Source organism: Acipenser ruthenus, chromosome 32 (genome assembly GCF_902713425.1).
Source record: "Acipenser ruthenus chromosome 32, fAciRut3.2 maternal haplotype, whole genome shotgun sequence".
Lineage (NCBI taxonomy): Eukaryota > Metazoa > Chordata > Actinopteri > Acipenseriformes > Acipenseridae > Acipenser > Acipenser ruthenus.
Window position 1 is genome coordinate 827,501 of NC_081220.1, and position 25,000 is coordinate 852,500.

General features: G+C 39.7%; 1 protein-coding gene, 1 long non-coding RNA gene and 4 other non-coding genes across 6 annotated transcripts; 1 reads left to right on the forward strand and 5 right to left on the reverse strand.

Moving 5' to 3' along the window:
* Positions 1-54: 54 nt before the first annotated feature.
* Positions 55-126, reverse strand: trnaw-cca (transfer RNA tryptophan (anticodon CCA)). Its single transcript has one exon. It is a non-coding gene; the product is annotated as a tRNA-Trp (tRNA).
* Positions 127-546: 420 nt separating this feature from the next.
* On the reverse strand, positions 547-618 carry trnae-uuc (transfer RNA glutamic acid (anticodon UUC)). Its single transcript has one exon. It is a non-coding gene; the product is annotated as a tRNA-Glu (tRNA).
* A 2,257-nt stretch (positions 619-2,875) lies between these two features.
* Positions 2,876-3,761, reverse strand: LOC131703250 (uncharacterized). Its single transcript, XR_009309744.1, has 3 exons — positions 3,699-3,761; positions 3,327-3,556; positions 2,876-3,209 (listed from the first exon to the last, which is right to left on the reverse strand). It is a non-coding gene; the product is annotated as an uncharacterized LOC131703250 (long non-coding RNA).
* A 4,560-nt stretch (positions 3,762-8,321) lies between these two features.
* LOC117970561 (small nucleolar RNA U3) lies at positions 8,322-8,534 on the reverse strand. Its single transcript, XR_004662911.2, has one exon. It is a non-coding gene; the product is annotated as a small nucleolar RNA U3 (small nucleolar RNA).
* A 692-nt stretch (positions 8,535-9,226) lies between these two features.
* trnam-cau (transfer RNA methionine (anticodon CAU)) lies at positions 9,227-9,298 on the reverse strand. The gene has a single exon. It is a non-coding gene; the product is annotated as a tRNA-Met (tRNA).
* Positions 9,299-14,544: 5,246 nt separating this feature from the next.
* On the forward strand, positions 14,545-21,040 carry LOC117970334 (uncharacterized). Its single transcript, XM_059006294.1, has 22 exons — positions 14,545-14,637; positions 14,721-14,779; positions 14,870-14,959; positions 15,388-15,515; positions 15,593-15,739; positions 15,852-15,932; positions 16,605-16,775; positions 16,883-16,979; positions 17,075-17,295; positions 17,372-17,522; positions 17,617-17,825; positions 17,941-18,058; positions 18,147-18,346; positions 18,425-18,539; positions 18,664-18,833; positions 19,521-19,573; positions 19,648-19,775; positions 19,854-20,043; positions 20,132-20,273; positions 20,521-20,614; positions 20,707-20,811; positions 20,901-21,040. The coding sequence occupies exons 1-22, from the start codon at positions 14,612-14,614 to the stop codon at positions 21,008-21,010; spliced, it is 2,805 nt and encodes a 934-aa protein (XP_058862277.1). The 5' UTR covers positions 14,545-14,611; the 3' UTR covers positions 21,011-21,040.
* Positions 21,041-25,000: the final 3,960 nt, after the last annotated feature.

Sequence of the window (25,000 nt, forward strand, 5' to 3'; positions counted from 1 at the left end):
ATTCAAACACGTTAAAAAAAATTAAATAGAGTGGAATAGATATAAAGACGGTTTTGACCTCGACGTGATTTGAACACGCAACCTTCTGATCTGGAGTCAGACGCGCTACCGTTGCGCCACGAAGTCCTGGTGTAGTGTTTGCTTGTGATGCAATGTTAGAGTGCACAGCGTGACATGAAAGCATGCGATAATGTGTTAATTTACCAACAGAAACATAAATAAAAGTGTATGTATTTATTTGTGAATAAACTATCTTGCTTATACGATGGGACCAGAGACCTTACATCGGCAATCTAATGATAAGCCAACCCCTGAGAGACTTTGTCTTGACCAGGGACTAATATAATCTAAAAACAAACTGCGATGGGAATGTGAATAGAGTCAAATACATTTGTACCATTCTGTAAATTATATATATATATATACCTCAAGTAACTGCAGTTTTTTTTTAATTCTTTTTTATTTTATAACTGTAGCTTTATTATCATAATGAAAACACATTACACATGACCACAGTTCTGTAACAAAATGACAAAAACAAAGACGTTCCCATACCGGGAGTCGAACCCGGGCCGCCTGGGTGAAAACCAGGAATCCTAACCGCTAGACCATATGGGAATGTAATTATCAAACTCATTTACATGCAACAGTAGCTACACTCTAAAACCATGTGTAAGTTTGGAACATTCATAAACACTTATCTGTAACACTTTTTAAACGCGTCAAGGCGTTTACTTTATAAACATGTTTAGAATATAAACGCGTTAAGGTGTTTAAGTAATAAACACGTGAACATGTTTATTCGCTCTAACACTTTTTAAACACCTGAACACGTTTACAAATCTACAGGTGTTTAAGATCTAAACACGTAAATGCTTTCTTATTTTTACAATACAAAAAGACACAAATTAAACCACTTACTTTTATTTATGGCATATTTCAAAGTTAAGCCAAAAACTTTTTTAAACAAAAAATCTATTGCAATAGTAACAAGTATTTGAATTGTAATAAATATTTACAATTTGAAGAATAAAATCTGTTACACCTATATACATATTGTAGCGTGCATGGTGGAAGGCAGCAATAGGGCTGGTAGGTGACGTAATCACACACAGAGACATGAGCCCGATATACGCTCCTTGCAAAGGAGCCGGCTCTTTTGTACAGCGGTATCGGCGCTATGCTTTAGTGCAAGAAGCCCCGGGTTCGCGCCTGCCCTCTGGCTGTGTGTGGATTGCCTCGCCCTGTGTGATGCGCCTGCCTGCGGGAACCGAGATCGCTACAATATATATGATTGTATTTAAAACATCAAATAGAATACTGTATATGTCCACTCCCTCAAATAAATTATTTAAATAGACAATAAAAACATACTACCTTATCATGAAATTCAGTTTTAACAAATAATTATTTAATTTGTTTACAGATATTTACAATTATGTAAGAATGTTATTGTTGTAATTCACTAATTTAATCATTGAACCCTTTTGCAAAAAATCTGTATTCATGGGATTTGCATCCAGTAAATGGGTCTCCCAATATATATTGCTACAGGAATCCAAGCACCTGCGAATAAACTGTGGGGTACTGCAGGTGGAAGGCATAGTACATTCCCAGGAGAACAAGCACAGCATCTAATACAGTTTTTGCTTGGCAAAATATCGCAACAGTATCTCCTACTATTACAGCTTCCTGGAGGGTGTTCTTTGCAACACAAAGAACAAGATGTGGTGGTTCTTCTTGTGTGGTTTTCAGGTACTTGTCAAGTTCACTTGTAGATATATCCTGAAAAATATAACAGAATGAAATGATGACAAAATAATATAAATATATAAAATATAACATTTTTATTGTACTTTGTTAGATACATTTAATTTAATTTTAAATTTACTGTGTCAATTGTTAGCATTATATAAGTCAATATAATTATGCTTGAATGACAGTAAGAGGACATCTTGTTTGAAGCCGAGTCAATGGGTGCCCCCCCACTCCCAAACATTTTGATTAATGTTATTTAGTATAATTACCTCATATACAGTGATGACCGAAACTGACTTTTTCCCCTTTCCTTCATCAAATTTAGTTTTTTCTTCAATGAGCTGAATTACAGGTAGCATTCTGAGATCTCCCTGAAAAGAAAAATGGGGTGGGGGTAATGACCTTTGTATAAGTAATTGCTTTGTACAGTGGCGGGGTGTGAAGGGGGAGAGGGAGGAGGTTTGTTGTTCTTTTTGTTTGTTACCTTCGTGCGTTTCCAGCTGGCAAAGCCACAAGTCATTCACAAGAATACAATGTGTTTTGTGATCGTTTATTTCCTCACCTCTTTCTTGGATCCAATCAGTAACTCAGAGACCGTCCTAACCTGTTCAGCCCTTTTGCACAATGTTTCAAATCATGTACTTCCAAGGACCATTGCAAATTCACCCATTACCTAATAGAAAAACACATGCACAAGTATGAAGTTGAAAAAAAATAAAAAAAAATAAATAAATACCTCCAACGCAGGAATGTTGAACTAGAATTTATAAACCCAGGACCTATGCTGTCAGATAACAGTTTTAGAAAATGGTTGACATTACATTAAAAATAAATATTTACTTAAAATGAATAAAAAATAAAGTAAAATAAATGTCACAAAATGAGTTTCTGTATATCATCATCATAATAACTGTACTTGGATTGGATTAAAGCAAATCGCAACCTTTAATCCAACATTCACAACCACAATTTTAATTTTATTTTAGTGATCAGTAATATTGACTGTTTGATGAGACTGTAGAAGGAAAATAATAATGCAGTTAACTGTAAGCAGGTGAATTGTAGTATGCCCTCTATATCTTTACAATAACATGAGTAAATAAACAGATACTTACAAATTTTCCCCATTCAAAACAAGGGTAAACTTCAACAATTGGTTTAATTCTTCCAGCTGGAAGAGTGGTCAGCCACAATCGACGATTGCCAAACGTTTCTTTAAGAAGAATGTCTATGTGATTGTCATCAGGCTTATTTTTGTCAAATTCTTTTCTTAATTCTTCGACATGGCGGTCGTATTCTTCATCGGGCCGTTCTTCAGGCCTCTGTATGGTAGGTACCTGGGCTTTCTTTGCCATAATTGGTGCTGAATTGGAGTCAATGGGCAGGCTTTTCCTTTTTAAAGACCACCTCATGTGCCTCATCTTCTGACTGAGGCACTTAGAAAATAAGGACTACAAAACAACAAGAGGTGAAAACAAATAATTGTGAATAAATACATCAAGTTTCAGAAAGAAATGGCAAGCTTCAATTCCCAATGTATTGTTTTGCATACTTGAATTCCATCTTACCCACGGTTCATTCCCTTCATGCTTAATGCATGGGTATTTGCTGTACAGCTTTTTTCAAATGGCCTTGTATTCAGAACTGTCACTTAGGCTGGGATAATTAGCCAGGTCATAATTAGATACTTCATCAACCATTTTATGCCATATCCCTCTTGAATTGCCAGCCAGAAGACTTCTATGCACCAGGTCAGAAAATGGAGGCAGAGGGGTTCTATCATCCACTGTTGAACATCCTGTAGAGTATAATAACAAATAATAATACAAAACAAAAATAAGTCTGAGGCTGATATTCATTGATAAAGAGTGCAATCTTAATAATGTGCAACAAAATTAAACTGATGAGCAACAAGAAAATAAACATAAACAGGTACTGACTCCGATTTGCAAAAGATTCCATGTACGCTGCGGAGTCAAGGGATAGGATTTCATTTATTTTTTAGGAATCAGACTTCTGCTCAATTGATGTTACGTTCACTTGTTCTTCTGTGGGTATCTGTGGGATCCAGCTCTCTCCTTCCATCAGTATTATTAAAGTTTCTGATTGCATCTCCAATAAGATTTCATCATCCTCAATCTCAGTTCCGTCAGTTTCCAGGACCAGTATATGCCCCTTTTTTGGAAGGCGAAGTTTTTGTGAACCTAAAAAGGTTATCAATAATTGATCATTTAGATTTATACATAACAAAATAAGAAATGGCAAGAACAACAGACAGCCATTCAACCTATTTGACTTTTTCATTCTAATTTGAATCTTTTCAGCTGTTGTTAGATCCGTGCTCCATTTTGTGCCACCAGCCAATTCAACTACAGAATAATGAATCATCCCAACACTGCCTTAAAATTTCTAGAACAGACTGTAAAATATAAGTGGAATGTAGTTAATTACACCACCCGTCCACCCATTGCAACCATACAGAAAGAGTATAAAAGATTATTTGGAATTATAGAAAGTTATATCAGTAACATTTTATCTACTCACCTTTTTCAAGAACTTCTTTGAAGGATGTTCCACTGACCTTTTTTTTTACGCTGTCGATTCCACACTTTGAAGACACCCACGGTGGGCTTTGAGGTATAAAAAGAGTGAGGAACAAAGAGACTGGGAGCATGGAACGAGGAGATACCGGAATAGGAAAGAGAGAGAAGCCGAGGGAAGTAAACGAAAATAAAGAGGATGAGATTAGACAGCGAGTGGTTGGGGTTTTTTTTGTGCACGGACAGTGTCAGTTTCGTTTTGTTATTTTTTTTCGTGGACTCACTCTGGGAGGACTGCGGAACTTGGTGATTGAAGACATTTGAAAAGAGGTACTGACAAGAACCTTTGCGTTCGTGGTTTATGTCAGGATATCAGGATCTCTCCTGAGGCCTTCAGCTGAAGCGCAGCACCCTATGGAGAGGGCTGCCCAAACAGGCGTCTGGACAGGAGCCCTAAGAGGAGGTCTGGACCAGAGAGTGGATGACGTATGGTTAAGTGAACAAATACACATTAAAATGCATCTAACGCTCAAAAATTAAACAATAATTCAAATAAAGAAACTATGCAAAAAAAGGAAAACCAATCCAATTAAAATTCAAAAATCATAAGTGATAATACTGAATAAAATAATAATTAACACATTCGACACCCGTGACATTACCACCACTGCGATCTTGAAAATGTTTGTATGCCACAAAATAATGAACAGTCGTTCCTTATTTTGTGTATCAGCCGCCACACAAAGCTGAGCGCAGTGCGGTATACTGTAATGATGCTCCAGTCAGTCTGCCCGGACTGCACTTGAACCATCTTAAAAACACGAAGCCCCTAATAAGCTAATTTGTAAAAGTTAGTAAAGAGTTGCGCTAATATAACAAAGCTAAATTTGAACTCCGAGCTGGAGCAACGAGAGAGGGCGAGAGGGCGGTGCAGAGAAGGAGGGGGAGACGCTGCTAGGAAACCGGCTCGTGAACATTCCACTCAGCTGAGCAGAGACCGTTAGGATTTAAAAATGCGAACGTTCCGAGCGGAGTTAGGCGCTTCGTTAAATTAACACACCGTTGCTGGCATTTGAATATAACCATTTTTTAAATACTCAAATAGGACTGTATTAAAAAAATATATTATGTTTTTCAAAGTAATATGTTATGTGGAATATTAAAACAATCAAACTAAATAACACATGTTTGGACACAAAATATTTTTCTTCCTCATAACGTGTTAGAAAATGTAAACAGCAGTTGGAGAATGCCGAAGTCGATCATCCTAGCATGTTAAACGAGGGCATTTCTCCTGTAAGCTGCGTCTAGTAATAGATTGTTTATACTGTTCTCAATGGTTCGCATCCCAGCCTGAGACCACGATCCAGTGGTAGACGATGTTTTTCAAGTAATATGTTATTTGGAATATTAAAACAATCAAGTTAAATAACATGTTTGGACACAAAATATTTTCAGTGAGGTTAACAAGTAGTCTGTTTACAACAAAAAATGCAATCTGTGTTAGGAACACTATTTTATTCGGATTTAAAATGGAAATTAAAATGGTATTGAGTGCTGACATCAGCTGTTGATTTCCTTAAAACAATCTTTTCTAGTAAAGAAATGTATTCTTTTTAAAAATACGTAAAATTGAACTGTCAAAAGTGGGATTTGAACCAACGCCTCCATTCAGAGACCAGAACACAAAATTCTTTGGAAAGACAGAGTCCTTGAATCTGGCGCCTTAGACCACTCGGCATTCTAACAAGCTGCATTTGTTAATGTAGAAAACCGCATTATTTATTTCAGCACATACTAGGGTTCTCGTATCAAGGCCCGATTGGGTTTACGCACATACCAACTGTTGCTCCATGAAAGATGTTATGACAAGGGTAAAAAAGAAACGGATTGAAGGCAACCCAAAAAGGTAATATTATTTATTTCAATATCGTTGTAGCTACAAACGATGCACACATTTTACAATAGCAATTGCTATTTGACAATGACCAATAAGTAATTTTGTTGCAATTGAGAGGAACGGTAGTTCCTCGCACAAGTTAGAAAAACTTGTTTGAAACTACCGAGAGTCTCTAGACAGCTCAAAGAGTTTAGCTGTTTTTACCATGTTGCAGCGGCAAAACTAAATCACTTAGAATTACCATCTGTATCAGAGTCAAAAGACTGAAACTTTCTTACCTCAAATGTGAAAAAAATGTACATACCTCTTATACACAATGAGGTATAAGTCGTCAAACTAAGGTGAAATTGTTATTCTCCTCCTTCTTCTTCCTCTTCCGTCTACTTTTTAAGGGTGTGTAGCGACTATTCAAACAGAAAAGCTAAATAACTGGACATCTACCAATCATGTGATTCCACATGTTGGTCAACGTCAAAACATACCAGGGTGTGCAAGCAGTTTGATATCCACACCATTTATATTAAACACATTATTTATGTTTTAGATAGTTTGATATCCACACCATTTATATTAAACACATTATTTATGTTTTAGATAGTTTGATATCCACACCATTTATATTAAACACATTATTTATGTTTTAGATAGTTTGATATCCACACCATTTATATTAAACACATTATTTATGTTTCAGATAGTTTGATATCCACACCATTTATATTAAACACATTATTTATGTTTTAGAATAGAATTGCACACAAGAGTGGAATGTAGCTTCTTTGTCTAAATATCTGAACTCTAATTAATTGTAGTTCCTCGTTTAAATAAATGTTAGCATTTAGGTGTAATTCGGGGGGTGACGTAGAGGGCTCTCTCGCTCGCTTGTCTGTGTTTGTTTTTTGTTCGTTCCTTTCACTGCAGGCCGTTTCTCTGCAACTCTTTCACACCGGCGCCTCACTACTGGGAGTGGTAAGTTGCCATGGCGACCAGGCAGCTTTAACAGGCAATGCGAGCCTGTGCCTCACGACTGCAATCTTCTGGCTCCTGCTGCTGCGCTTTTGCAACATGAGAGCTTCAACTCGCCGAATTGTGACATCGAAATATTGCAGGCTCCTCTTCCATACTTAATTACTTACTTACTTACTTACTTACTTATATTATCACTAACTGTTATAAAGCAAATGTTTTATACATAGACAAGGATTTTAATCGCATTAACAAAATATATGCTACCCTGCTTCACTGAAGCCAATAGTTTCAATTCCAATCACAACCTCTAGATGGCAGCATAACACCACAAGCTCTACATAATTTAAGCTGATTTGCTATCGCTGCGAATCTCACACACTCCAAACTTTCTATCACAATTTAGTCATATGTCCGCTCATCCTCTCAGATACTAAGTCAGTGCAGAAAAGTATTCATGTCTGCAAGTTAAATCAGTACTAAAACGATCCAGCACAGCCACCTCGCTTCAACCTGCTGCTTACAGTTGGAATTTTAGACACGAATAGCCACGTCTTCTTTGTTTTGACTTGGTACTAATACATTTTACATGTTATTTTTTCAGCCGATAATCATGATTATCGTGATAATTTACAGCCGATAATCGATAACTGAAAATGTCATTATCGTCCAACCCTACACTAAACTCCACACTCTCCAGCCTCCCCCAGTCGCCCTGCAGCACAAAAATAGCATACCAGTATCAGATTGTAATTCCTCATTACTTTTGCATTTAATGCAAATTATTAGCAAACGGCATTTATAAATAAAATACCTTTAAGTGCGTTGCTCCGGCTGGTCGGTTAATGGAGTCAAAATTCTTGAGTGTTTCTCAAGAATCACAGGCACCAAAATGTGAGTGTAACATAGATTATTCTGCTCCAATTTTGGACTGCAAATGCATGTAATGAACTTCTCTTCCACTAGGCGTCGCTTAAAACACAAGAATCCACTGTTATTTAATATTAATAACCCGCTTTCCAAACACTCCACACTTAAACTAGATAATATATCCGATCTTAAAGAAACCTTCTTTTGTAATACATATCATATACCACGATGCTAACAAATTTAAAACTGCTTTTTATTTTTTATTTACCATTTATAAAATGTCACAAACCACTCAGACTGTGTTTTCTTCCTCCACCCTCAAAAGAGGGCAGAACAGTCATCAATGATCAAGAACAGCTACAGTGAAGCAGCATTCAAGAACCGCTTCACGCTCAGAAGAAAACACTGTAACTCCTCATCATGGTTAGCAAGACCAGACACTTTAGAAACGCATTTCACTAGAAACAAACTATAGAAAAGATCCCTGAAAGTATAATCTTAACAAACACAGGGGAAAACACCTTCCCTACTCCCGGCATGTATCACTGCAGTGATGGTGTCTGATTCAGGTTCCTTTCTAGTATAACACGTGTTCATAGTAATGTTAATAACTGCCAATGCGTTTCAAACACAAAATTCACATAATGAAATAACCACTCAATTAAAGTATAATGTAAAAAATGAAGTTAAGTAATACCCAGGGTGCACCTCTCTATGAATAATTTAAAGAAACAACCAATCACCAATCTCTCTAGCCGGGTGAGGTTTCAGTCCCCGCCCACCTGCATAGTATTCAGGAGGAGGAAGGCTCTGGTCATTTCAAGGGTTTTGCTGCAAATGTGTTTCTTACCCGTTAAGTGCCGTTGTCCTAATCTGAGGCTACTTTGTCATTTTTGGCGCATTTTTAACTGGCATCTTATTTAAATGTTCTTTTAACTCTATTGTTATGATAACTTACTCTAATTGTGTTAACCGTAACAAGGTTAAGTCTAGATGTATCAGATTACATAAACACACCTTGTGTTCAGATTTTTTTTTTTTTTTTTTTTTTTAAATGTATGCGTCCTCTATGGGTAGTGGCAGATAAGATGCGTACCTGCTGTTTCTACACATTAACATTTACGAAATACACACACTAAATTGAAATGTAAAATTTTAGAAAATCTACTTTGCCAACAGAAGAAAAACAAGCTAGCAGAGGATGGTTTCGATCCATCGACCTCTGGGTTATGGGCCCAGCACGCTTCCGCTGCGCCACTCTGCTATGCCACTCTGCTACAGCTGCTGCAGTTGAGATGATCCGTTTTCTTTTCTCCCAAATACGGTATGCGAAGTATGCAACCTGCCCACTGATCACAAGCAGTTTTATCCCCCAGTTTCGGCTGCCAATTCCAATATTCAGTCTGTAAAGCATCTTAAATCGTGGAAAGCGCTCTTTGTTTAAAATTACACTGAAGACTTATTTTGTTCGACCAGGTTAATAATTCCAACACCAACGTCTGCTGTTCAACTAAACACAACACTCTCCAGTCTTCTGCAATCTGCTCATCACTACATGGCCACAGCCTCAGCCCCAGCGACCAAATCTTCATTTACCACTGGATGGAAAACATTTACAACTTTCTGCACTCAAATCAAAATACATCCCATTCCGATTTAATGAACAGCGGATTGTAGCCTCCATCGCCCATGCAAGGGATTCTCTTCACTTAGCCCCCACTACCGTTAAAGCCTACATCTCTGGAATTCAGTATTTCTGCCGCCTCATCTCCGTCCCTTCTCCAACACTCCTATCCATCCCATCAGTTTGCTGACACTCAGAGAGATCCTCAAGAGCCCCCCTCCCTGCTGCTCCCTCCATCAATAGACATCCTTCACTCTTTAATCTCTACCCTCAGAAAAGGCTGCTCTGTCTATTCAATGACCTGACCATGGAAGTACTATGTTTAACTGCTCTTGTGAAGCACTTCCTCTGCAGGACTCCTGAAGGAACAGAGTGCACCCTGGGAATTTACCATGACAGCATCAGTGATTTACTGACTTAAAAAAGGCAACAGTTACCAGGACATCAAGGGAAATACAATGAATAGACTCGGAGTGTTAAGCCATTTCAACCATGAGGTCTTGTGAACCATTCCGTGCACCCAGATACTGGCCAGCTGTAGTAATTTTACTACAGAATACTACACCTTGAAGTAAAAAAAAAAAAAATAACCATGCCCAGTGTTAAACATGGTGGAGGTTGTGTGATGGTCCACAAGTTTCACAGCCCGGTCCCAGAAGCAGACCCCAACCCGCGGCAAGTTCCTCCTTTCAATCAGCTGGTGTTCCATTAAACTCCACACTCTTTAGCCTCCCCGAGTCGGCCTGCAGCTTCAGGGAGAATTGCCTTCGCCCCTTCCACTTGCTCTTCTTATTCTACTGCCTGGTCTTTCTTCACCACATTCTGTGCCCAGATTTGTATCTCTCTCACCTCCTATAACCTTCAGCACCTCCTTGCCTTTATGACAGACCTCAGGCTATCCCTTAACCTGGCCCCTTCCTCCATCAGGAATGATCTCTCAGGTATACAGCACCAGTTCCTCCTCCGTTCCCCACCCAGCAGTCGGAGGATGCTGCCTGACCCAGCAGAAAGTGTTTATATCTAATCCTTTGCTCTTCTTGTGTCTCCCTCTCTACATCACCTAGCGGCCAGAGCATGCTGCCTGACCCGACGAGAAGGGAAAACTCTTCGTCCCCCTATCTTGTCCTGCTATCAGTATCTAACCTCAATGTTACTAAGCACCATTCCCAAACTCCAGCCCTCAATCTCGCCATCCCTCTCAAACTCCTCTCACTCTTAATCTCTCAAATGTCTCGCCCCTCTCAAGCCTTCTAAGCAACCGGAGAAATCATTCTTAATATCTCACTCCCAATTTTCGCCTCTCAAGCCCTCGTAGGCAACCAGTGAAATATTAGTCAAGGCCTATTTAAAATGTTATTATGTTCTCTAGAAATGACCCTTTCAAATATAGACTTAACTTTTATTGGCAGACCGTCGGCCCCAACTGGCAAGCTCTACTTCATATGATACAATGACTGGGCAACAACGAGGTGTTACATTAACAATACAAACTAACTTGAGGCAGCCAAGCCATTAAAGCATACCTTAAGTGTGTCATGTGATACAAAAGCAAGTTTTGGCATTTTTGCATTGCCTGCCTCGTCAAACAAGCTCGAGCCACAGCACACAGCGCTGCTGCATCGGGACACAGAGGGGGATTTTAAAGCGACTGAATCAACGAGCTGAGACTACTTTTTGAAGAAATTGAAAACATACCTGTAGTCGAAATATCTGCTATTTAGTTAATTAATTTATTTTTTGAATTTGCAAATGGCAGACTACATTGCCAATGACAATCTGAATTGCTCATATTAAGTTGCGATGTAGCCTATGAGAATCACGAGCATGATTCAAGGGGAATTAGCTCAAATGGTAGAGCGCTCGCTTAGCATGCGAGAAGTAGCGGGATCGATGCCCGCATTCTCCAAATAGTTTTAATGTATCTGCGTATTTAGTCCCAACGCATTATGGAGATAATTAAAAATTGTGACAATTATTTTAAACAGTCGCCTGCCCTACATGTGTATTTTAAAGCAAAGTCTCCTAATTTGTAATATTCCCTAGGCTGACAAACTGCAGTGCGCCCTCCATCGTATGCCTTCCGAGAAGCAGAGATTTTTTATATTTTTTGTAGCAATGAAAGAATTTGTCTTATTTGGGAATAAATATAAATGGCTTGGTTTGCTTGCATTGGTTTGAATACATGTAATTGTGATTACAGACTTTCCTGCCCAGTGTTGCTTTCTTCTTAGATGTGGTCTCAGTTTCGGCTGAGCAGGTTGGTCTCTGTGGCGCAATCGGTTAGCGCGTTCGGTCCAGTATAAGAAGGTACGATTTTTCTGGAGTTCTTGGTTGCTCAGTTCAGCACCAGTCATCAGAGCTGAAAAACAACAGCAATAGGTACCTGGTATGATAACTGGACCACATATCATTTATATCAACTGACTGTTTTCCTCCAAATATAATAATGCCAGTATTTGATATGTGTATACTAAAACATTCATTATATAGCACCCAAGTTCAAATCACACCATCAGTTATAAAAATGCATTGTAATAGATAATGAAATTAGCACTGAAAGGGAGACCTATAAAGTAGTTATAATGTGAAGATCATTATTTTTATAAGCATTGATTCAAATTCGAACTTACATGGTTGAACCTTCTGGGGCGATACCAGCTTATGGATCACTTTGTATCAGTCAGGTTGAGTCTGCCATCAGCCTTTCTTCTGAACAAGGGTTCCATCTGAACCTGAAAAAAGAGCATTTGTGACAGAATAGCAAGGTTGCAGTTAAACAAAAGACTTCAATTAAACAAATAGCCTAAACACAAAATAGTCACAATGGCCAAATGGGGACTTATTGTTGAAAAAGAGAGATTATTTTTTTAAAAAGCATGGAGTACCCATGTTCACGTTTTTTAAGTATTGCTTTCAAAACAAGATCATTTTTCAATGAAAACTAAATTAAACTTAAAAACCTAAATTTAAATACAGTACTATAACGTTCATGGATACATAATTAAAAATAAATGATAGAAAACACAATGTATCCTATCCTATCAATGTACAATGCACTATTCTGGTACTATAATGCAGTACCACCATGATAATACGATTGTACTTTTTATTTGTAAGAAGTATCCTGGTATCTACAGTATAATGCAACACTACACCACGGTACTATATGGTACTATTTATTTTACCATGGTACGATTTCTGTTGTCCCGGATACAAGTATTACAGCACCATTATAACGGACAAATATTAAATATAATTGCGCTTTGGATAAAACAGTCCCTCAAACAAGTTTCTAGCTGTCGTAAATATTACATTGTTTTAACACTCAGAACTGACACCTATTGTAAAAATGTCAATCGTGTATTTTTATTGATAATATTACAAAACATAGAGTTTACTATCCGCGCATTTCTACAGCTGACATTTGTAATACGAACATATATTATTATTGGCATTTTTAATTTTTTTCTTACTATACGTACAGTACTAGTGACAATTAAAATAATAGTGTAATAAAATTCTTCCCTTCAGATGATTGTATTTCGAAATAAACCAAAAGTCTTCACGATTCAATAATCTCCCGCCGTTGAGAACGCGCAGGATTCTTGGGAGTTCTACGAGATCTGATTGGATAATTCCGTCACTTCATTCTTGTTAGCTCTGCGAGATCTGATTGGCTCGCTCCTGGTCAATTCTTGGAAGCGACACGGGCTATGATTGGTCAAAGCTACCAAGATATTCCCAAGATTGCAGATCGGGTGGGAGGGAGAGCTGGCCGGGCTGGGGGGCGCACAGAAATGCACAGCTGAACAGAACACCCCCCCTCAGACATGTGCTGTCTATTCACGGGAACACACCACTGAACCAGTTAGTTCAGATGAGCGCTAGATACACAAGAAACAATCTGACAATTTCACAAATAAACCCGTTTGTGTTCAAACCTATGAGAGGTGGAATGTAACAAAAATGTGAACTGCAAAAGCCAGAGCGTCAAACATCAACGACACAGTTCAACATTTGAATTGAAATAACAGCTGTCAAATAGACAAAGCTCAACACTCGAAGATAATATGCCAAATTGAAAATGATCAACACACTAATTGAATTAATTATACATAAAATAATGAATGCACTTAAGCTCAATCTTAAATAAATTGATTACAATTCAAATTTCCAGCACGCCCTCCGATTTGTGTTTAGTCTGTTCTAAATCAATACTGCGCGTTGTATTTCAGGTTAAGCGCAGTGCTTTCCATTTGCCACTTGGTCATTCTATTCCCCGGGACTGCCCCTGTCATGGCAAATCTGACATGCGAAAGAGATGCTTTGCACTGTTTCTTAAATCGAGTGCCCTCAAATAAATTGTCTACATTAATGTCTGCTTAGCCTACCTATCAGTCTGGGGAAATTGTAAAAATGTGTAATTGACTTGTGGATGTTCACATCAGAACTCGAGCTGTCATTCTCGTCCCCTCAAACTGGCGCAGGCAACACATCTGCCTGGATTCCTGCATGATATAAATGTGTTTCTTCATTTGCGCGGCCTGCTTTTTATTATTCATTGGGGTTTGTTTACTACACGCCTCCATAGCTGAGACTTTAATCAGACAGTCCTTGTAGGTGACAGTGCAGTTTGATCCGCACGTACTTCTGCCAAACTTAAATTCAAAGTACAATCTTCTAAATGGGTTATTATTATTATTATTATTATTATTATTATTATTATTATTATTATTATTTATTTTAATTAACGTACTGACTGACAATCAGAGGACTAATATGAAAGAGGTGCGTGCATCAATTGCAGCTAATCAGCTCCCATTAACACCTGAACCTCTTTATAAACCCATTGCGCACTAAGGAACACCAAACTCAACTACTGACGGTTTTGTTTTTATTATTGTTTCTTTATAACGGAGAAAGAAGTTCACGGTCGGGGCTGCCTTGGATTTAATGATGCCGTGTTGTCTTAGATTTGGGTAATTGTTGATCTTTTCTCTACTTTAGAAACGTTCATTTTATTGTGTGTTTCTCACTTGCATGTTTTTTTTTTCCAATGCAGAATAACATTGCTGTTAGCAGTGTTAGTCACTGAAGTTTGGACGCAGAACCCCCCTCTAGGTACGATAACGGTCGCTTCAGCAGAGCTGTCCTTTCAGCTTCCTGTTTATTTGCCGGTTGTGTGTTTTCATGTATCGTTGTCTTCTGCAGGCTCGGTGAGGACAGAATGTCAAGGGAGTGTTATGATGATGATGTTGGAGAAGTCTTTTGTTGGAAAGTATTTTCGCATCAATGTGATTGGTGAGTGATCAATTTTCTTGAATGGAAAGATTTTCATGTTCAAAGCCTGTTGACTCGTAATGTAATAATTTGAATTAAGTACAGAGCATTCCTGCGCTGTATGGCAGCAACCAGGCTTTGTTTATTTTTTCAAATGCAGGGTATGAAACTCTTGCGTTAGTTTTAAAAGCATGTTGCTGATCACACTATATAGACCTGTGCTGCTACAACCTTACTCAGATTTGTTAACTGCAAGTGCGCAGAAATAGAAATCATTTACTCTAAACCTACTGTTCTGAACGAGCGTATAATTCTACTAATATAAATAGTTATGACAATTTCAATAAGTAGATGGAATGGGGCGGTGGGGGTGTTCACTTTGTTATATCTCTACCTTGCTTGATCATGTGTACAGTTTCTTGAAAGGCCAACCGAATTTCTTTCCATAGACAATAAGGCGGCGCTTGTGTCCCTCTCTCCAAGACTGGCTGCACAGTGTGGATATAGCTTAACCGTTGACTTCTTGGGAAATGCCAAGTTCCTTGCTTCTGTGCTGAGCTGCTTTGCTCAGAACACAGTGAGTCATCATTTTATTTCTTGTAAGCTTGTTTCTAATGGTGACATGCTGGGACTAACTTTAGCCTTTGTTTCCAGAATGATGAGACCTACAAGCTGACAGTACAAATCAGTGTCTTCTCAAACAGTGCTATGACTTCAGCTTCCTCCTATGTTCAGAGCATGACATGCCGCTATTCTCCATGGGCAGAGAGGGAGATTCTGTGTGAAAGAAACTACATGGAGGTAAGGGCTGTCAGGATGTGATAATGCTGTTCAGTATAACTTGTTGGGTTGTGTGGGTATATTAATTCACTACAGAAGTGCTTCACTCATGACTAATGTGAATTCTCTTTAGGTTTCTGTGAGAAGAGGTGTGCCACTTATTGAGCCAAACTTTGTTCAAGATGATCCTGATTGGTCCCTTGCATACCCAGAGGTAGAATCATGTGACTTTGCATTTGCATCATTCATGTCCCCTTGGTCTTGCCTATTGAGGGCGACTACTGTCTCATCAAGAGGAAGCAAAATCTAACTGCCTCTTTAACTTTAACCTGTCTCAAGAGGGTGGCCATATTGGAATTGTGTGACATTTTAAGGCATTGGCTTTGCATGCATGTATTCTGTGATTTTATTTTGATAGAAATTGATTGTGGAGAGGTTAACCCTTTCTTGTCAGTGTAAGCCTTGTATTTCAGCCACTGAGGTAGTGGCTTCATATGTGCAGGGCTATAAATCCTTCATGATAAATGTGTCCTGATTTACCTTTTTGAAGTCTGCTGCATAGGTGCAATTTCAGGTATTGTCCTAAAGTTTGGTACACTGATGTATTAAGGTCCAGTACAAATGAATGGCTGTAAACTCTGCCTGTATCGGATCCAGACAACATGCTTTCACATAGGCTTTCGTACGCAGTTGTATTTGAGGATTTACTCTGTTCCCTTAGATGTCCGCTGAACCTAGAACAGTTTCAGTGATGTGTCATTAAACTTTCAACTTTCACCTTTTTAGTTCCTGTTTATTAAACATGACATCATGTTATGACCAATCCTTTAGACTGGGGATGCTTTGTGTTCAAACTCCTTAATCCAATGAGATTTTCTTCTGCTAGGCAACTGCTGCTGACAACAGCATCTGGAAAATTGTGTTCCATCTCCCAGCAAATAGAAAGACAACCATGACTGTTGCTCAGGCCATGACAAATGGCTATGGCATAAACACTACACCAACTCGAATTCTGGTTAGAGCTGCATACAACTCCACAGAAAGCCAGCCTCAGGTGGTAAGTAGTCTAGTCTTCATTGTTGTCTAGTACAGTATATCCAGACTATGAAGGTAGATTTTAGTCTTGCTTTTATTTTAGTAAAAGTTCCCCCTCCCCTCCAACAGATCCAAACTGTACCAATGGCTGTGCTAAGATCAACCACCTTTTATAAGCAAAGATGGATGGTCATGATGGTGGACACTGCAGTTACATGTCCTACTGGTGAGTAAGCTTATGGAGGGCAACGGTGCTCAAGAACTGTTGTAGGTTTATGTATGAATTTTCTATATCAAGTCTATGGTGTTCCTTTCTGTCAGATGGAACAGCTTTCACAGAACAGATGATTACATGGAATGTTCCCCGTGTTCTACCTCCTCTTGTTCCGACACCACAAATTACTACCCTTGATGTTCAAATGGGAGTTGATGGCCGCAAGCTTGACCCTGCAACGATTCATAATAGAGATTATAAACTGGATGTCGGTCCTCAGCTAATCACTGTAAAAATTCCTGTGGGAGCTGATGGTGGATATTACAAGGTATGTAGAAGTTCAACATCTTCTAAATCCTTCTCATTTTTAAAGCTTGCCTCCTAAGATGCTTCTGTGCTTTCAGAGCCATGTATTGGACAACACCTATGTGATCTCTTACTCTATTGAACCAATGCTGGAGCATACCTGGCAAGATGGGCCTGAGAAGACCAAGTACACAGTACTTCATCCAATAACCACTCCTTTCATGCCTCGGCCACCAGTTGTCACAAACAGTATGTAGAACTTGTCCACATGCAGTAAATCAAAGGGATTTGTTGCAGTGCTCCACTTCATATCTTTCATTTTAACTGCATGCTTTAATTTCAGACACTGTTCCTAAAGCCAGAGTGTTCAATGTGACCCTGGGGACATTCCTGCCTGATGTGGAGCTGGTCAAAATTATAGTTGGACCAGAGACGTTAACCGTGCCAGAAGCCAACCTAAAAGGTTATAATGTCCAGGAGCATGTCTTTCCCAATGGATCCAAGACCTACACTCTCCAGGTGCCATTTGAGGACCCCAATGTGAAGCAAAAGGTAACATCCCACCTGTTCAACCATCCAATTCCCCTTTTGAAAACACTTGCTTCCTGTGGATGTGTTGCTTGCTGTCTGACTTTGGGTTTAATCCTACAAACCCTTGCTCTTTCAGGTAACTCCTCCAGACACCAGAACCTACATTCTGCCCCTGACCTACTTGCTGAATATAGTGCCAGAGAATACACCCTTTACTCATCCTGCTGTAGTCGAAGCCATTCTCAAAGACATCAGTAAGTGCCTGACTATTTATTTGTTCTACAACTACCTTTTTCTAACCAATCCAGTCCATTGCCCTGACAACTGCTCTTCCTCTTGCAGTTCCACCTACAGTAACTGGCTACTGTGATGGTGCTGCATTCTATACCATGGTAACATATGGCAACATGGGTCGCAACTGGATTCCTTTTGTGGGCTCAAGAGAACTTGGTGGAAGTCTGCTTGCCCTGTACAAGTATAATGCCAACTCTACCAATTTCTGGATGGCTGTGCCATATAATTCAGTTGATGCCACATATGAAGTAAGTGATGAAACTTTAAAGTGTTTTTTAGCTGTTTTGGGTTCACCACATTACTGACCTGATGTATTGTCTCTGTAGGTGATCAGTTCTTCAGGCATCAGAAGCAGGCTTGACTTGACCTTGAAGGATATTGGGACCATGGTTGTGGTGGCTGACTTCTCCCTGTCTTGCAGTTTCCCTACAAAGATGATTGGTAACTCTCCTGCAAACAAAGCATTCTTTAGAATAGCTGCTTTTGAGATTGGCACAAGGCTGCATGAAGTGGTATTGAAGATATAATCTGTTTCCTTAACCTGGCTCCAAATGCTGTGTTTCAGACTGCTTCACCAATGGAACTATGGCAGCTCTTGCTGTGAAAGTGGAATCTGTCCCCAGCTTGTCTCCAAGTCAATTAACTCTAAGGGATCCAAGTTGCCGGCCTCTTCAGTCTGATGCTATCAATGCAGTTTTCTACTTTAATGTCAACTCCTGTGGCACAACTAGAAGGGTTAGTATTGACCACATTTAAAACCATATTTTGAGGAGGTTCAACATATTGGCAAGTTGGCCACAACACCCCTGGATCAATCTAGGGAGCCATGGTGACCTGTGTTTCTATCCGCTGAGTTACTTGCATGGATTGTGGACATCCTGAAGGATGCCACCTTTGTATTGAACTGCTTGTCCAGTTGACAAAGGTGTTGTGACACATGACATGACTATTGGTTATGGCATTGCATGTGCTGCCTAGAGACCTTTTGGGTCAATTGCAGTGAACTGGAAGGAGCGTACTTACTGGGGATCCCGTGGTGAGGCCGGGACTAAACTAATACATGAGTTGATACCAATTGCAGCTCGAGTCACCAGCTGTGTATTTGCAACAAATCCAAAATAACTGCTGTTGCCCTCCTATTGGTTACTAAAACAATACCGTATTAGTCTAGCAGTTTCTGTAGACAGACTTGTGGCATCATACTAACTGTAACAATCATGAGGTCCCAAAAAAGTGTTCAATTATGAAATTGCAATATTCATTACCAATTTTGTTTTATTTTTAAATTGTGAAATTGTTACTACATTAGTACACAGCTGGGGATGATCCAGAGTACCATATTAGCTAGTCTGCAACTTGGTATGCAGCTGCATACTAAATCTACAAGTTCATGGCAACCTGGGTCTTTGATTTCTCTTCCAGTTTGACAACAACCTCCTGACTTATGAGAATGAAGTGCTGTTCACATCTTACCGGTAAGGATTGCAATCAAATTGAGTATCCTTGTGGTTGAGGCTGAAACTCTGCTAACCCCATCTCCTCTTTCCAGGTTGAGAGTTGCCTGTCACTATCTGGTCAATGACACCAAGGTAGTACAGTTCTTGTACCAGAATAATCCTGCACCTGTAGTCCAGCCTGGCTTGGGGGACCTTGCAGTCATCATGCGGCTTGCATTGGGTATGACTTGGCAATTGAAATAATAGATGCTCTAGTAGCGTGTTTCCACCTATAAAATTCTCCCTTGCATCTCTGCAGATTCTACCTACAACGACTTCTATGGAGCTCGGGATTACCCTGTTGTGAAGTACTTGCGAAGACCCTTGTATTTTGAGGTAGAGCTCCTGTACAGCAGGGATCCACAGGCTGAATTGTTTTTGGAGAACTGCTGGGCAACCTATTCTGCTGACAGGAATAGCTCTCCAAAGTGGCATGTTGTTGTGGACAGGTAAGATGCTGGAATATGATATTGCTGCTACAAAACCTAGGAATTGGAGTTGTGGCTGATGTGCTCCTGACCTTCTTTCTCTTTCTAGCTGTGAGAACTCTGCAGATGAGTACTTGACCATCTTTCACCCAGTCTCCAGCAATGCAAGAGTGCTGTTCCCTTCCCATCTGAAGAGGTTTGAAGTGAAAATGTTTTCCTTCACAAGCGGCCGGGATGCACTGAAGGGACAGGTAAAGTGGAGTGTTGGGATGGGGATCTTGTACCACAATGCATGGTTTGGATTGCTTTGCAAGCAGCAAATGGTCACTGTGCTCAAATCTTTAGTGAGTTGGAATGAAAACATATAACTGCACATTTGCAAGAAACACTTACTATGATGCAATATATTTGTTTTTCAATTCAGTAATCCTCATTGGATGATGGTCCTGCCTGATCTATTGATGCTTGTTTTACTTCACAAGGTGTACTGTCTTTCAGATTTACTTCCACTGCAGTGTTGTGATATGTGATTCAAACCGGCCATCGGACAGCCTCTGTAGCAGACGGTGCATTCCAGGAAAACAGAGGCTTGGTAAGAGTTCTGTCTGTTGGGGGGAGGGGGGGACATTTTGCATGAATTTGTGTCCATTTGTTTTAATGGACTCCTCCTAATTCCTCCTGTAGGTCGCAGTGCTGAAGGGATGGATGGTGGTGCAGTAAAGGCATTTGTGTCTTCTGGCCCAGTTGAGCTGAAGAGAGATGGATCCCTTCACTTTATGCCTAGAAGCGGTAATATGCATGATGTGAACACAACTGCAGTTAAAGTAAAATATATAACTATCTCTTTATATTCCACTAACTATTTCTTTCTTTTGCAGGCCAATTCAATGTGTGGTCCCTTCTGGGAGCTGCAATGGGTGTGTGTTCAGTGGTTGTCTTTGTAGCTGGAGTTGTATATTTTTGGAAAATGCCCAAAAGTGTGTATTGATAAATAAAAATCTTGCTTGTAAAGACTGTTTTGGATTGTGTGTGGATTTTTTTGGTGGGTGCTTGACTAATTCTACATAGATTATATATTGGTGTGTGTCAGAATGGCCATGTTAATGGGATTATCTCCTCTTACTGCATTGAATGCTTTGCTTGTTTCCTGATCAGGCCATTCTCAATATGTTGTGTTATTCAAGGACCCTTCATTAATTCATTGTGAATCCAGGGGCAGACTTTCCTCCTCTATGGAGCTGTAACGCTATTTATATATTCCTTCTTGCTTTTGATATGCTACCTTCAGTATGTAAAGTTTTTAGGGTGAAATTATCAATATATATATATAATTTATCATGTTCTAGCATCACAGAAAGTGAGTAGATTTATTTGGGTTTTTTCTGTTATGCATGCAAGTTTTCATTTTGTTCACTGCGGTTTATACGTCTTTTACTGGAAGTGGTCCCTGGTGAGAGCTCCAAGTAAGGTATTAGTTTAGCTTTTCAGTTTTCAATACTGTGTGTACAACTGAGTCCTATTTTATGAGGAATTGGTTAAACAAACCACTGCTTGGCAACATGTTCTCTTTTGTTTTGACTGGTTTATATAGTCTGTTACTGGATAAACTAGTTTTACAAAACACGTTCCGTAACAAACCGGTACACCCGATGCGGGGAATCTTTAGATCCGCGCACCAGACCGAACCAGAAGTTCCATTCTTTGAGCTGCTCGGTAAAACAGGAGGACTAGATAAAATATATATAATATGAGAGAAAGAGAGGGCTGAGTTATTAGAGCTGAATTCACTACACCTGCTGGCAACCCCTTGTGTAATGTGTTTATACTATATAGAGGATGCTCGTGCAGCCACATTCATATTATTAAACCTGCTCGCAGACTCTCCGGCGCCGTCACTCTGAGTGCTCTTTGAAACAGACTGGGTTTGTATTTATATACATGTTGGGTTAATCAGAGATAATTATCGGCTGCCCGTCTGTAGTAGTAGTACTACCGGAGATTTTAATTGCACAGTTTGTACCACTCTGTGCAGCGCCGTCCCGTTTGTAACACGGTACGTGAACTGCATTCTGCTAAACAAAACATCGCAGCAGCAGCAGCGCCATCTACTGGACAAAACCCAGACATACACGTTGAAACAATGATCCAGTTCAATATCTACAAAGAATGAACAAGAAACTATTAGCAAACCCCGAAAAAGAAAATATTCTACAAAACAGTTTAAAATCAAATATTTAATTGTTAATCTAACCATTTTTAGTTACTGTAGAACTACTTCTCACAGTGGATGGTGACACAAATAAAAATTATTAAAATAAGGTTTAAAGTCTTTATTTACCAACAACACACTCATAGCCTAATTTAATAATAGCAATAATACACTCCAGGGTCTGTGTGTTATCATGAGATATATCACCACTTCCTGGGCGGTTGAAGAACTCTACTTCGTCTAGTGCCTCCCAACGCACCCAAGGCGTGGTGATATTACCTCATGATAACACACACACCCTGTCGTGTATTACTGCTTCATTAATGTAGTCATTAGGTTTATATGTCACATTCCTTTGTTGTCACTGTATTGATTTAGATATTCGGGTTGGATCCCTCGGAAGCCAGCGGAACTCCAGCGTTTCTCCGACAACCACTGATAACCCCTCCCGTGATGATCGCGCTGCCATGACAACCCATGACATCACCCGCACAAGTTACAACACGGCGAGTCATTTTTTGTAGCACAGTATTAACGTGTTATTGTTTTCACAAAATAACATCAATAAGATTATCAGATCACCTGCTAGTGTGTACTAAACAAAACCTCAAATATCAGTGAATTGATACAGAGACAAGCCGTGGCACCAGCAAGAGGTTAAAATGAAATTAATCTGGAACTGAAGTAAAGCGTCTCCCCCTCCTTCTCTGCCCCGCCCTCTCGCCCTCTCTCGTTGCTCCAGCTAGGAGTTCAAATTTATCTTCGTTATATTAGCGCAATTCTTTACTAACTTTTACAAATTAGCTTATTAGGGGCTTCGTGTTTTTAAGATGGTTCAGGTGCAGTCCGGACAGACTGACTGGAGCATCATTACAGTATACCGCACTGCGCTCAGCTTCATGTGGCGGTTGATACACAAAATAATGAACGACTATTAAATAAATCACATGTATTGCTTTTTAATGTTAATATGTATCTGGTATTCTAAGTATTATCAACAATTAATGATTCAGCTCTATTCATATTCCCAATGTAATACAGTATTAAGACAGGGTCCAGTATTATAAATAAATAAACACACTTTAAGATAAACAGCAGTGATTTTTATTGACCAATCCCATACATTCTCTATGTTTCTACATTGTGGTTGCACAGGGACAAGGGACTCAGTGATGTTAAAAAAGAAAAAAACTAGAGCCCACAATTAACAAATATAGAAAGGGGGAAGAAATGTATTGCCTGTGTGCAGTACCTTACACTTTTCTCTATTAAATGTCATTTGCCATGTGTCTGCCCAGTTCTGAATGCTGTCTAGATCATTTTGAATGACCTTTGCTGCTGCAACACTGTTTGCCACTCCTCCTATTTGGAACTGCAAACACAATTCAAAAAGGAAGTTAGAAAGGCCAAGAGAGATAGATATAAATGAACATTGCTAAGGGGGCTAAAACCAATTCCAAATTGTTTGTCCAATATTATAACAGCAAGAGAACATTCAAAGAGGAGGTTAAATGTCTAAGAGATACAAATGGCAAAATCATAGACGAAGAAAACAAAAATAGCAAATATATGAAATGATCACTTTTCACAAGTTTTTACAAAGGAGGATATGGACAACATTATTATTATTATTATTATTTATTTATTTATTAGCAGACGCCCTTATCCAGGGTGATTTACAATCGTAAGCAAATACATTTCAAGTATCACAGTACAAGTAATAATACTTTTGGTTCAAGCAAGTACAATTGTGACAAAATACAATTCAATAATACAGCAGATAACAGTGTCAGTGATAGTTACATCAGGATCTGATTAAATACAAAATACTACAGATTAAACACTTGGCAGATTACAGTACTCTGAAATACAGGATTAAATGCAGTAAAATAGTGGGCAGATAAGAGCAAGTAAAGTGCATTTAAGGAAGGGTGATAGTGTCCCAGGCGAAAAACAGAGGAGTTCTACAGGTGCTGTCTGAAGAGGTGAGTCTTAAGGCGGCACCGGAATGTGGTCAGGGACTGGGCAGTCCTGACATCTGTAGGAAGGTTATTCCACCACTGCAGGGCGAGGGTGGAGAAGGAGTGGGCTCTGGAGGCAGGGAAGCGTAGAGGAGGTAGAGCCAGTCTTCTAGTGCAGGCGGAGCGGAGAGGTCGAGTGGGGGTGTAGGGAGAGATGAGGGTCTGGAGGTAGTTGGGTGCAGTCTGGTCAAGGCATCTGTAGGCTAGTACAAGAGTCTTGAACTGGATGCGAACGGTGATCATGAGCCAATGAAAGTTGGGAAAGTACAGGAGGTCAGATTTAGAGAAGATGAGTTTGAGGTGATGCAAGTGCATCCAGGAGGAGATAACAGACAGACAGGTAGAGATACAGGAGGGGATGGTGGAGGAGAAGAGGAAAATCTGAGCATCATCAGCATAGCAATGGTATGAGAAACCATAGGATGCGATGAGGGGACCCAGGGAGCGGGTGTAGAGAGAGAACAGGAGAGGACCCGACTGACCCTTGGGGGACTCCTGTTCAGAGGGGGCGAGGTGTGGAGGTTGCTCCACGTCAGGTTACCTGGTAAGTGCGGTTGGAGAGGTAGGAGGAGAACCAGGCCAGAGCAGTGCCACAGATCGCCAGGTCAGCGAGAGAGGATAGTAGAATTGAGTGATCAACAGTGTCAAAGGCAGCAGAGAGGTCGAGGAGAATTAGGACAGAGGAGAGAGAGGCAGCTCGGGCAGACTTTAGTGAGTTGGTGACAGACAGGAGGGCGGTTTCAGTGGA